This window comes from Drosophila hydei, unplaced genomic scaffold (genome assembly GCF_003285905.1).
Source record: "Drosophila hydei strain 15085-1641.00,03,60 unplaced genomic scaffold, DhydRS2 tig00008122-arrow-pilon, whole genome shotgun sequence".
Lineage (NCBI taxonomy): Eukaryota > Metazoa > Arthropoda > Insecta > Diptera > Drosophilidae > Drosophila > Drosophila hydei.
This window is the reverse complement of record NW_022045833.1, coordinates 3,395,698-3,409,633: the sequence shown is the minus strand read 5'-3', so window position 1 is coordinate 3,409,633 and position 13,936 is coordinate 3,395,698. Positions and strand designations below refer to the sequence as shown.

Below are 13,936 nucleotides of genomic sequence, written 5' to 3'. Positions count from 1 at the left end.
GGCCGCACTGTGCGGGCCCAAAGTACTGCCAATTGTGCCTAGGAACGTACTTTTTAGTGTGTTGCAGCCAGTGTTGCTGATCTTCTGGTTGTTGATGATATTATTCTTGTAGTAGCTATTGTTGATGTTGCACTGCTGCCGCACTGTCGCGTAGAGGGTGGAGACGCAGGGCCTCGGCCCTCGGGCCAAACTGTTCATTTTCAAAACTGCAATGACAAAAAAGAGCGAAAATGAGTATTAAAGAGAGTGAGTCAGAAAGTGCACACACACACACACACACACACACAATTAATATATCGCATCAAGTTTGAAAGCTATAAATAAAACATGCAAATTGAGAACAAAAATAAAGTGATGAAGAAACAACAAAAATACATAAATAACAATTTTTGTTGCCTTTCAAGTGTGGCGGCCTTTTGAGTTTCGCGATTAGCGCTGCCCGCCCTCTTATCGATCTCTCTGTCTTTTCCTCTCTTCGTCACTCTCTCTCCTCGCTCTTCCTCAGTATAGCTGCACTCTGGCTGTGATTTGCTGTAGGAGCTGCACTTGGCAGACACCTTAACGACTTGGCAATTAAAACACTTTTCGCAATTTACTGATAACCCACTCAAGTGCTTGAAATATGATTTGGGTTAACATGTTGCCGTTGCCCGAGCACACACGGTAGCTGATTTCTGATAAGATAACGTGACAGCAGAGCCCAACCAAATAACTATTTGTCACACAAAACAAAAATATGTAGACAACAAAAAAAGAAAACCAAATTATGCTCAAGCTTATCGAAATATTCAAACATATAGGAAGTTAAATAGAGAGAGAACGCGCATTAGCTAGACAAAGAGAGTGAGTTGGTTGATGTGGCGTGACGTCATCGATGAGAGGCGGCGCTCCGTAATTAAGTCGTTGTGTGTTGTCAACTTGTCACTTAAAACTGCTCACTCTCTTAGTGGCTGCTTATTAAGACGTACTTAAATGTACACATCGACAACTAAGCACATACATGCATAGGTGGGCGCGACTGTATGTGTGTGTGTGGGACTGTGAGCGTGTGCACTTGTACAAGTTGTGAGCAGCTAATCGCTATTTAGTTCCCTCTTTGCGCGTCCACATAAGCTGCTTTGTCACACACTAAAAGCAGACACCACACGTGGATTATCGCTGTGTACGTGTGAGAGTATAAGCCTCTGCCTGTGGTTTTGTGTGTGTGTGAGTATATAAGAGCGCATTGTGCTTTATGGTTATACTATCTATGACAGTTCCACAAATTGGGTCGCAACTTCCAACACTTTATGATCGTCATAACTCCCACGCTGTCTTCCATCGAATGGAATACACACACTCACACACACACACGTGCATGTCTGAACGGGAAAGTCTGCGGATTATTTTGTTGCTGTTGTGTTGTTTTTTTGCTTCTCTTTTATTTAAGCTCAGTCAAAAAAACGAGGCAAGCAATTAAATTTGCATGTGGTTAGCATTTTTTACGATAATTAAGTCAAGCAAACACAAACATATTCACATGTATGAGCGCGCTTGTGTGTGTGTGTGTGTGTGTGTGCGCGCGATTTTTTTAATGTGGGCTGCTATTTTGTTTGCCGTTTATTTGTTATTATTATTGTTGTTGTGGCCTTTTGTAATTCTGCCTTTTAATATGGATATTTAATTAATTGAGTTGTTGCTTTTTATTGCCATTATTAAAGAAGTGCCCACACGCATCAATAATTGGACAGCCATCTGTACGCGTGTGTGTGTGTGTTTGTGTGAGTGTTTCATAATAGTTGTTAAGATTTAATAGACCTACGCCTCATGGGAACTCAACAGATATAAATATTATATATTTCCTGCATTAGCGAAAAGTTTTTCAACTACTTTCTCATTCTCCATGTTCGTCGTTTTTTAAGGGGGTTTACCTATGAGGTAATACTATATTTAGGTTAGCTGTTATCATTTGGTGCTATTTGATTTAACTTTTTTGTTTCACTCGCTATTAACAGCCCCCTTTTGTTATTTTTGCTTCCAGCCTCATTTTTAATTAAAAATTTAATATATATATTCAACAATATATTCCACATTTAATTTTGATATTTTCAGTGTAACTTTTTATAATTTCTTTTGATTTGTCCTCGAATGCTTCACAGAAATGCTTTAATAATTATGCGAACATTGCAACGTTCCATGATAAATGTCACGTGCAGTGCGGGTGGTCGGCTGTGTGGCATGTGGCATGCGACGTGCCAAAGCGCGTTAAGTGCTATTGCAGCAGCCATAACAAACAACAAACAACAAACGAGAGCCGATCGAAACACTCCATAATTTAGACAAATCAATAAATTACTAATAGCCGCCGCCGTTCGACAACGAATTCGGCTAAAGCTTGCTAAAGGGGCGAATGTGGCTGGGGGCGTGGCAGAGGAAGAGCAGGAGAAGCTGCCGGGGCAGTTGGCAATACAAACGACAGCGCCGGTCATCGTTCAAGTCGTGTTTTAAATTGGGTTTGCGGCGAGACTTGAAAAAAAGCCAAGCAAAAACGAAAAAGGCTAAAAAAAAGCAGCTAAGAAAAAATGCTTAAAAGAAATAAAAAATATATTTCCCTTCTGCAATTTTTATGGCTGCGCAGGGAGAGGACAGAGCGCACTGAGGAGCTAGAGGCAGAGCAGAGAAGAGAGGCAGAGGGTACAGCATTGGGGTCTTGTTATGGAGCTACCCAAAAGGCTGTCCGCACGTACTAAACATCAAGCAAGAGCAGTCAAGCAGGCGCAGAGGCAGTGCGCGGGGTTTTTGTGTGGCAACTAAGTTCAAGATTTACGACCACATCGTCAGCAAGCTCATACCAGACCCATACCCAGACCCATAGCCATAGCCATAGCCTCATCTTCATCGTCGTCAGCGTTGTTTGCGGTTGTATAAGATCGATCCGCGGTTGCCGCTAAATGAACGCCTTTGGGGAGTTGCCAGTTGCGCGCTTTTATTAGCGAACTAACCGCAAAAAGGCGCCCAAAGGAGGCAGCCCGAGATACTACTGCTCAACTCCAGCCAAGCCAAGCGAGCCACAGTCATGCTTTCAGCTTCAGTTTCAGCCTCCGCCCTCGTCTGCATCTTTGCCTCAAGTTGTGCGGCACAAATTGAGTTTCGTTTATAATTTTGCTGGCTGTTATTTTGTTTTGATTCGCTTCGATGCGCGATAATTTGATTTTATATTCATAACACACACACACACGAGCTTACTCTCTCACTATCTCTCTCATATTATTGGTAGGCGTCGGATTGCGTTGGTGGCTCCATCTGTGGTTCAATTAAATTAAGTGCAGTCGCCTCTGCATTGGAGTAGGTCTTGAGAGCAGCTATACTTCAATATAGAAGAGAGCAAAAAAAGGGGTATGAACACACTCGAGTGTCGATCATGCCACTTAGAGTGCACGCTGTAACTAAGGGGTAATGCAGCACTGCGGCACATCATTCAATTGCCTTTTTTATACACACACACACACACACACACATGGACATATTTTCAATATCGATCACTGAATGGCTTGGCAATTGAAGTGCCTCTGCGGCATACTCAAGTGGATGTCGTTTTGTGGCCCCGAGAGATAGAAAGAGAGAGAGCGAGAGAGAGAGAGGGAACAGACAGGGGCAGCTTGTAGCAAGTGGGATGTAAGCATTGGCAGGCAGTTGAACTGCATTTGTTGGGTAATCAAAATGTTAAGCAGCCTACATATATATATATATATATATATATATATATATACATACATACATATATGTATCTATATATATTTACAGTAAGTTTGCTCATTAGGAATTTGAGCCTTATCAAATGCATTTGGCATTACTCAATTAACAGACTCATTATATTATATTATATTCTCTACTCATGTTAACACATTTATTGCAAGGTAGATTGGGCAGCAATTGGGTAGTTTTGGCCATTGTGAATACATTTTATGGACTGTGAACCAACGCAGCTGCCACAGTTTGTCTCGTAGTCAAAAATCAATGCTAACTGATTAAGATGCTATCTTCAAATTCATCTGTTTTGCTTTTTGAATATGAAGCAAGCACAGTCGCTTAGCAATGAAGATATATGAATGTGGACTCAGAATGCCTAGCACTTGCCCAAAGGCAACTATACTTTCGACATGGGCAATGGCATGCCCGAAACATCATCTGTATATTGTGAACTGATATATATATATATTGTGAATGTTTAAGCTGCACGTGTAAATAGCTTCTACACATTATTGCATGATCTGCGTTATCAGTTATCATTTGCCGTCGATTCAAATGAATTTTAAATATGACAATGTTTTTTATTTTTACTAGCACAATTATTTTTGTTGTTAACAAGGCCAATTGCAATGGGGATCTACATTGAAAATGGCCTTAACCTTTTCTATATAAAGCTAAAGGTAACTATCTATCGCAACTAAATCACATTGACAATGTTAAAACGTTCGTTGCTCTTCTGCTCTGTGGCCTGGATAATGCTCTGTCTGCCTGATGATTGTGCCGGCAAGGTAAAGTATAGCTAGGATATATATAACAGAATATCTAAATATATATATATATGATAATTTACAGCGCAACTGGGACTATCAACCGCTGTCCACAGAAAGCACATCATCGAATGAGGATTTGGCAAAAATTGAGACCAAAGTTGAACGAGTCGGACGCGACGAATATGCATTTTCTGGTACATTGGTCATTAATTATGATATGGATGAGACTACTATGGTGAGTGCCATTAGTATGAGCAAAGAAAGTCAGCTTCTATATCATTGTTATCCAGGTGGAAGCGTGGGGCTATCGCAGCTCGTCGGGCAGCGAGGACGACTACAAGCTATTGCCCTGGGCCATACAGAAGCAAACATTTGAAAAGTTTGCCAATGATTATTATGAGAAGTTGTTCTTTAACAATTTGCACCACTGTTCCAATATACCGGAGACAAAGGACGTATATCCCTGGCCCAGAGGCACCTACACCTTCGACAAGTGCGTCGTTGTTGGCGATGGAATGCCCGAAATAGCGCCCGAAGGCTACTACAAGGTATTCTTTGAAGTTACCGGGGAATGCCGTATACTTTTCTCGGCCATACTACAGGTGACGACCAAAACTGCAGTGCTTGGTTGAAAGGCCATGTAAACAATGTATGAAAGTCTATTAAATATGAATATAATTAAAGATCAAGCATTATAAAAAGTCTATAGTCTATAGTCATTATATTTGCTTACCTAAAAAATTTTGTCTATTTCATTAACTTGTATCATTTGGAATAGAATAGGTACAATGTATATATATATATATATATATATTGATATATATATATATATATATATATATATATATATATATATATATATACGATAGTTTCAGCGCAGTTGGGGAGTGCGGAAGTGGGAGTGCTTGACTAGAAGGTACCCGGAATTTAACCAACTCAATTGCATTTCCAATCATTAAATGCTTCTACTATACATTAGAACAAATTCTACCTAAAGCCTAGAGCTATGGAATATTGTTAGTTTAATAACTTCTAGATCGGTTATCTTAGCCCATCTGTGGCATCTGAGGCAATCTAGTCAAATCTAAAAGCTGCTTAGAGTCTGAGAGCATTTTACAATAATTTAAATACTACATTTGACATCTATATTTAGCTTTCGTGGTTGAATCTAAATGCTAAATTTGGCATTTCTAATTAGCTTTCGTGGTCGTCAAGTTAAACTGCTAAAAAACAATCTGAAAATCGATTATTATCGATCTTTAGCATGTGAGAATAAGAACTAAAGAAACTTGTGCTAAGTTCTATATATAAGAATATATTTATATGTATATATATATATATATATATTCCAAACTTCAAGACTGTAGCTTTTGTAGTTACTCAGATTGACAAAGGGAGAGCCAGACAAAAACATGTGGCTAGATCGACTTAGCGTTTCGTTGTGATATAAGCTTTAAGGCCATAGTCCTAAAAATGTCTCCCTAATTGCTTGTTAACTCGGGCATGTGCCATCGCTGCATTGGCACTAATTGGACTGGTATTTAGGCTCATGTATCTGGGCGAGGTGACATACGATTTTTAGTGATTCGCGTTTCAGAACAACATTAATTAAAACTAAATAATTACAATGTAAATTACATAAGCAACATATATAAATAATGTGCTTGGGCTAGTGTTATACAGAAATGAATATATCTGCTCGACTGAAACACGCGCTCTCTGTGGCCTGTCTAGTGCTCTGGCTGAGCCACAGCTGTGCTGGGAAGGCAAGTAATGAATCGTATAACTTGAACATTCATTCATAATACAATACCTCTGTGTTCCTAAATAACAGCGCAACTGGGACTATGAACCATTATCGGTAAATTTCGAGACTACAGATGCAAGCATGCTGAATGTGGTTTCTAGCGTTGAGCGTGTGGGCCGCAGCGATTATGCGATATCAGGCACTTTAACAAATAATGAAGATATGGATGAGTCAACGATGGTGGGTGTTAACAGCTTCGTATGCTACGTGTAGCTAGTAATATATCTTTAAAATTTGTTCAGATCGAGGCCCTGTGCTATCGCAGTTCATCGGGCGCCGAGGATGACTATAAGATTTTGCCCTTTAGCATACCAAATCAGCCGTTCAAAGATTTCGTCAAGAGCTACTACAAGGACATCATATATAAGAGCTTTCAACACTGCTCGAATGCGCCACCACCCGAAGAGGCATATCCCTGGCCCAAGGGCGACATTAACTTCGACATGTGCTCAACAAATGGCGAGGGTTTGCCTGAAAACTTACCGGAAGGCTACTACAAAGTCATTTTCAAAATCACTGCTAGTACCCAAATAGTCTATACTGCAATTATAAAGCTGACAACCAAATTGATGTGAACGGACCAGAGATGAGTAACAATAATAGCCCAAATATCAATATTATATATGAATATGATTGAAACATTTTTAAGTCGAATTTAAATATATTAAAAAATTTTGTTTTGTTCATTAATAAAATTAAGAGTTGATCAAAAGTGAAGAAATATATATTTAAGTGATCATATGATTATATATGTATATATATATATAAATATATATATATAAATTTCACTTAATATGTCCCAATAGACATTTGCTTTGCCAATTACTATTTGTTCAGTTGCATGGCTAATGTCTTGGGTTGATTGTCAGATAGTCTCAAACTATCTATTGGCTGAAAGTTAGGTAGAGTTTGTAGCTAAGAATGGAGACAATTACTTTAATCAAATAGATTCATTAACTTTGATTATAGAACACTCAACGACCTAGTTAAATGCGCAATAAATAATAATTATTTCATATATATATATTTAACACAGATTTTCGATTAGAAAAACAACAGTTATTACGTTGATACCTGTTATAATTAAAACAGACTTGTTAGCAAGCAACAGAAGTTCCCATTTAACGATATCGGATTGAATGTCATGTTCGCTGGACATGTTAAAAGCTAGTTAATATGGCGAATGCCTTAGGATCAAGGAGAGTAAATTACTATATACATATCATATGATCTAATATTGCTGCTATATAAGCCAACAATGTATGGGGCCAAAGTTAGAAGTTGAATTCTGCTAGTTAGGAGTATGTATTCTTGCATTATTGCATTATTTTTGCTCTCAATAAGCTGCAGCGGAGAAGTAAGCATAGTTTAATATAAATATATATATATATAAATAAATATATATATGTATATATGGATATCTCTAAAGCCTCCTTTTCTTACAGCGCTCATGGGAGTATGAGGCTTTGTATATACATGCGAGCACATCGGATGAATCCCTACTGGAGTTCAAGGCGGAAGTTGTACGCAAGGGACGTGGCAGCCCCACCATCTCAGCCGTCTTAGACATGCACTACCAAATAGACGACACGACTATGGTCAATAATAGCAGCCATTCAATATATCGATAGTTAATATGTATTTGCACACAGATGGAGGCGAGCATTCAGCAGAGTCAAACGGGCAGAGACGATGATTACCGGCAGATGCCTTGGAACATAGACAAACAGCCGTTTCCCAAATATCTCGAGGACTTTTACAAGGATGTCCTCTATGCCAATGTGGGACACTGTTCGAATTTGGTCGAGCCTGGCAATGAAATTCCCTGGCCAATGATAACGTACAAGTTCGAGAACTGCATTATCACCGGCGACGGATTGCCCGAAATAGCGCCCGAAGGATATTATAAGGTATTCTTTAATGTTACTGGCGAGGTTGACTGGGGCTTTGTGCTCGGCTTGAAGATAGTCTCTAAATCGAATACGATGGGTTATTAAGTTAATACATACTTCTCTTTTCTTTCTGTCTTATATAATAAACTAAAGATTTTTCAATAAAAATGCTAATAGTTGAAGAATGAAGTTGCCTTTTTTTGAGTCGCTTTAAATAACTTTGAGCTTATAATCGACATCTGTAGACAGTCGGAGTATTAAGATAAGAGCTTAAGTTGAGCTGAATCTTGGACATTTCGACAATCTATATACAATTTTGGGTCAACCTGCAAACTATAAAGTTTTTACTTCCCTACAATAGTTGTTGCTATATGATCTATATTTTTTAATACATCTAATTGAATACATGATGCCAAATTACACATTTGAAGACTCTAGCAACAGACGGATATAATATAATATATATAAAAATATTTATTATTATTTATTTATTTATTTTATGTGTGTGTTATGTAATATACATATATTGTGCTGTTATAGCACGGCTTAATTATTGCTGAATCAGATAAGATGTCATGTTCGCTACTTGTTAATTATCCAATACTTTCTGACCAGCTGGAATGGATTGCTATAAAAGCTCAAAATGTAATGAGTTTGGCATCAGATCAAAAAGCGAAAGTCTAACGGCTGGGGAAATGTATATTCCATCAATTCTTTCATGGATTTGTGCAATATTTTGGCTCACAACGAGCTGCAGCGGGAAGGTAACTGTTTATAAATTTCTATAGGGCATCTCTTTAACTGTATCCTGCAGAGTACTTGGGATGCTGAGACACTGTTCGTGAACAGCACCAGTTCGGATGAATCGTTGTTGGTGTTTACGGCCGAAATTGTGCGCAAGGGACGCGAGAAGCCCACGTTCTCAGCATTGTTAGACTTCCATTTCCAAGTGAATGACTCGTCATTGGTCAGTTATCTAACGCATTATTGAATATTTACTTAAGTTCAGCTGTTTGCTCACAGGTCGAGGCGTTAATCTACCATAGTCAAACGGGCGGCGAAGACGACTACAAGCAGATGCCTTGGAACGTGCCGCAGAAACCTTTTTCGGAATTCATGGCCGAGTTTTACAAGGATATGCTCTATGCCAATTTGGGTGAATGCTCGAATTTGGCAGAGCCTGGCAAGGAAATTCCGTGGCCTATGATAACATATAAGTTTGCTAATTGCGCGGTTACTGGAGAGGGAATGCCCGAAATAGCACCCGAAGGATACTACAAGATATTCTTCACTGTGACGGGCCAGGTTGACTGGGGCTTTGTCTTCATCATGAAGATTGTCTCCAAAACAAATGCGATGGGCTATTAAGCTTTGAAAATTGTTTAAAAAGTGAAAAATTTCATTTAAATAAAGAGTATTTAGTAAAATAGAAGATATCTAAAGATAGATTGGCATATTTATTGAATTTATAGAGATGAAATATGTTATAGACTGGAGCATGCTGGTGAACTATGCTGGTGAAGGTAGCTTGAAGTCTTGTGGATGCCATTGCAGCAGACAATTGCAGATATTTTAGATAACAATTCCACTGACAGAAAAGCTGTACAACTTATCGATTATTCCAAATATTTCTTTCAATTTATCGAATTCGTAAATCAATGTATTTGCAAATTTATTAAAAAAAAGACCCCAGCTGAAATGAGTTGTTGGAATGCCACAAATTCAAATTAAACTGAATCAGATTGAATGTCCTATTCGTTTAACATGTTATAAGCTTGTTAATTGGCGAATTGTTGTCCATCTAGATAGACAAATAGGCTATATAAGCTCACAATAATATATGATTCGAGGTAAACCAGAGAAATGAATATACAATCAACTGTTTCAGGGATCGCAGCAATATTGTTGCTCCATCTGAGCTGCTGCTCAGCAGTAAATATATTTACAAATTTAATCTGGGATAACTTAATTTATTTTCTCTCTTAGCGTCTTTGGGACTTTGAACCCATGTTCGTGAATACAACATCAGCGGATGAGTCGTTAGTCCAGATTCATGCAGAAATTGTGCGCAAGGGACGCGAAACACCTTCCATCTCAGGAACATTGGATTGCCAATATCCATTAGATGAGACGACTCTGGTCGAGGCCGTAGTCTATCGCAGTCAAACGGGCAGCGAAGACGATTACAAGCTGACGCCGTGGGGCATACCGAGGAAAACATTTACGGAATACATGAGAGAATACTACAACAATATGATCTATCCCAATTTTGAGGGCTGCTCGAATTTGGCAAAGCCTGGCACTGAAAATGCCTGGTCAAAAGTCAATTACGTATTCGACGAGTGCATTCCCACTGGCAAAGGACTGCCTGAGATAGTGCCCGAGGGATATTATAAGATTCAATTTACTGCCACTGGCAGAGTTGAATGGGGCTTTGTATTCGTCATGAGGATTGTCTCCAAAAGCAACATGATGGGTTATTAAATTGAACTTGTCAGTTAAATATCTAATTCAGCATAGAACTTTTATTAAAAATAAGAGTATATTTGAAATTTATTAAGTTACTATCGATCAATATTTGACAAACGTAAGCAAATTATATATGTGTGAACTGATCAGCTCAACCTATATTTTTTATGTATTCAGCTCAATCAACAATAGATAAATATCGATATTTAATAAACATATGCATATTACTTATCGAATGTGAATAGGGAATGATGGAATCGAAATATATGTATTTGGTGTTTTTTTATTGTATCGATATTTATCGATTTAAACATTTGATCGAAAACGTTAAATAAGCAAATCGATAAATATCGAAATATCAAAATGGACACAGGAACATAACCAGTTATAAATTTCATATGTATATATATTGAAATCATTTACTGAATTGATAAATCAAAAGCGGAAAGTATGTTTCTAAAAATTTTTCAGTCCGACAACAGAGTCGTTGACATGACATATAGCCAACAATTACAATAATCAGATGAATGTAATGGGCATGTTAACCACCAACATTGCAAAAACTGTTAAAGATCTACAAAATAAACGTGCAACATTAATGGAATCAGATGATACCAGCTAAGCCATATAAAAAGTATAAATATTTTAGGTACTGCTTAAAAATGTACATTAAAAATGTGTGTGACTACAAGGCTAGTCGCATTTTTGTTCCTGCTCGAATGTTGTCTTGGTGCAGTAAGTGAAAAGTGAATATATATATATATACACATCAATATATCCAGGATAATTATGCAATTATTATTATTAAAGCGCAACTGGGTGTACGAGCCACTCTCTGTTGAAGTGAAAACCTCGGATCCAACAAAACTAAACATTGAGGCGAAATTGGATCGAATTGGACGTGATTTCACCATATCAATCACATTGGATTGGAACTACGATGTAGACGAGACGACAATGGTAAACATTTTTTTAAAGCATATCAAGTTTATATATTTTATAGAGTTTACTTGTCAGGTCGAAGCTTATAGTTATCGCAGCGCTTCAGGGAATGAGAACGATTACACGCCTCTGCCATGGACCATGCCCAGGCAGACATATAAAAAATATACCGAAACCTACTATCAGAACATAGTCTATAAAAACTTAGCCAACTGCTCAAATCTGCCCAAGCCCGACAACGTCGATCCTTGGCCCCGAGGACAGTACATATTGGACAAGTGTGTGGCCAATGGCGATGGATTACCAGAAATTGCGCCCGAAGGCTACTATAAGGTTATATTTCAGGTGTTCGGTGAGGTTGACTGGGAATTTCTAGTAATATCCAAACTAACGAACAATAAAAATATTCTTGGTTGAGAGAGAGAGAGAGAGAGAGAAAGAGAGAGACAGAGAGAAGTGTGAGATTGGAGTACTATGGAGTATATATAGATTATATATTTATTAATTATCTGAATGTTGAATTAAAGAAAATGTTGACTTTGTTTGCTTTCAAATATGGAATTGTAGCTAAGCTCGCGACTTAGACGCTGTTCGGACAATGGAAGGAGTAATTTAAAATCAAAATAATCTATTTAATCCTAACACTGTCTGATAGTTGGGCAGGTATACAGAAATCGAATATTGAGTCCAGTTTTCAAATGGATTAAAGAGTGGGAAAAACAGACCGAGCCTTGAGTTAAGACTCGGCTCATTAGGCATATTTTCTGTTCAACTGTGAAAGGTTTAACTGGATCAATTGTGGGCGTAACGTAATGCCTGCTGTGCCGCATTCCAGGTGAGTTTTACATTTGAAGGGCCAAATGTGGCAGGCAGGTAGAGAAATTAGTGTGCGGCAGCTGTTGCCAGTTGCCAGTTGCAACAGCAGCAACAACTCAACGTTAGATCGAGTGTGAAATTGTCAAGACATGCTCGAAATAGTTGTGGCAAAAAGTGTTAACAGTGAGACGGGCGAAAACAGGCTAACGGTAAACTTATATATATATATATAAATGTTGGAGTGGCTTAAAAAAAAAAGGAAAAGTCTAACAAAAATGTCGCTGTGCAAAATGCAATTCGAATCGCATTTCAAGTGAAAACTTGGCGCAGTTGCTAACTAATTTATTGCAAATTGTTAAAGCGCTGACGAGGACCCAAGTTGCCGCTGCTGTTGCTGTTGCAGCTACTTTGTTGATATTGTTGCAAGTTGCTGCTGCTGTTGCTGCTGCTTGTGTTGCTGCCCGCTGGGGCCTGTCAGGCTGCTGACAGGCGCATTGGCAGTCGGCGCAGCGTTTCGCGTCTGTTATTCATATGAGTGTGCATGGAAAATGCCGTTGCAGTGCCATTAGAGTGGACCCAAAAACAAAAACTCAAACATTTGGCATTTGAATTAGTTTAGCTTTAATGAGCTAAAATCGCTGCAAGTTAAGCAGTTTAAGACATTTATGAATGCAGTTTGTAAAGTTACTTCAAGTGAGTTAAGCTAAACAAGTTAGTTATGCTTAAGTTTGGTTCGGTCAACACTTACCAACACTGGTTTATAACTATTCATATTATAATTTTTTGTTCAATGGTCTCTCAGCTGATTTGATCTATGATTTATTAAATGATTAAGCTTATCTCCTTTTCCGGCAGCCTGTATTATTAAATGGCGGATGCGCTTTCCACTCCATTTCATAAAGAAATTTACTTTTTTCAAATCCTTTAACAACACTGGCTTTTGAGCATCAACTTATGGCATAGGTTAACATTTATGTCTAAATGTATGTATGAAGGAACTTTTCTTTATACTTTTTCTTAAAGGAAATCACATTTTCTGCTAGCATTTACCAACACTGTAATTCGAGCTTATAGATATTCATAGTATATGTTATCCACTGATGTTTTCTATGTGTTATTATGTGCCAGCCTTTCCTTGACCTTCCTTGCTTCTTTATTCATCTGAACATTTTCCGTTTCACATAGTTGACATTAACTTTTTTGGCTTACTCAACACTGTAAGTTAACTATGGTTCAGCCTAATGTGAAAAGTTTCCATTTCGACAATTTGCATGCACACGCATGTGGCAGTTGCTGTTGCTGTTGAATTGCCTGAATTTCGAACACGAACGAGCGAACGTACGAACATTTTACAGCGTCTGACAATATCAAATTGTTATCTGGCATAAAATAATTACAGCGCTTTAATGCAGACAAAATAGTTGCCGCTGCTGCTGCCAGCCAAAACTGTTGTTATTTCTTTTTTTTTTGTATCGCCTGCCAATTTCGAGTGGCAATAAAAGCGCGTGTGC

The 13,936-nt window shown here is 38.2% G+C and overlaps 6 protein-coding genes across 6 annotated transcripts; all 6 read left to right on the top strand.

The window, feature by feature from the left end:
• The first annotated feature begins 4,440 nt into the window (after positions 1-4,440).
• Positions 4,441-5,191, top strand: LOC111597713. The gene is made up of 3 exons (XM_023312554.2): positions 4,441-4,517; positions 4,582-4,734; positions 4,790-5,191. The coding sequence occupies exons 1-3, from the start codon at positions 4,443-4,445 to the stop codon at positions 5,129-5,131; spliced, it is 570 nt and encodes a 189-aa protein (XP_023168322.2). The 5' UTR covers positions 4,441-4,442; the 3' UTR covers positions 5,132-5,191.
• A 1,007-nt stretch (positions 5,192-6,198) lies between these two features.
• Positions 6,199-6,933, top strand: LOC111597717. The gene is made up of 3 exons (XM_023312557.2): positions 6,199-6,265; positions 6,334-6,486; positions 6,549-6,933. The coding sequence occupies exons 2-3, from the start codon at positions 6,388-6,390 to the stop codon at positions 6,879-6,881; spliced, it is 432 nt and encodes a 143-aa protein (XP_023168325.1). The 5' UTR covers positions 6,199-6,265; positions 6,334-6,387; the 3' UTR covers positions 6,882-6,933.
• A 665-nt stretch (positions 6,934-7,598) lies between these two features.
• Positions 7,599-8,303, top strand: LOC111597667. Its single transcript, XM_023312490.2, has 3 exons — positions 7,599-7,663; positions 7,752-7,904; positions 7,959-8,303. The coding sequence occupies exons 1-3, from the start codon at positions 7,610-7,612 to the stop codon at positions 8,301-8,303; spliced, it is 552 nt and encodes a 183-aa protein (XP_023168258.2). The 5' UTR covers positions 7,599-7,609.
• A 567-nt stretch (positions 8,304-8,870) lies between these two features.
• LOC111597714 lies at positions 8,871-9,587 on the top strand. The gene is made up of 3 exons (XM_023312555.2): positions 8,871-8,962; positions 9,013-9,165; positions 9,222-9,587. Exons 1-3 carry the CDS (start codon positions 8,894-8,896, stop codon positions 9,564-9,566), a joined length of 567 nt encoding a protein of 188 aa, XP_023168323.2. The 5' UTR covers positions 8,871-8,893; the 3' UTR covers positions 9,567-9,587.
• Positions 9,588-9,932: 345 nt separating this feature from the next.
• Positions 9,933-10,682, top strand: LOC111597668. Its single transcript, XM_023312491.2, has 2 exons — positions 9,933-10,130; positions 10,185-10,682. Exons 1-2 carry the CDS (start codon positions 10,062-10,064, stop codon positions 10,680-10,682), a joined length of 567 nt encoding a protein of 188 aa, XP_023168259.1. The 5' UTR covers positions 9,933-10,061.
• A 660-nt stretch (positions 10,683-11,342) lies between these two features.
• On the top strand, positions 11,343-12,050 carry LOC111597715. The gene is made up of 3 exons (XM_023312556.2): positions 11,343-11,402; positions 11,478-11,627; positions 11,685-12,050. Exons 1-3 carry the CDS (start codon positions 11,343-11,345, stop codon positions 12,024-12,026), a joined length of 552 nt encoding a protein of 183 aa, XP_023168324.2. The 3' UTR covers positions 12,027-12,050.
• Positions 12,051-13,936: the final 1,886 nt, after the last annotated feature.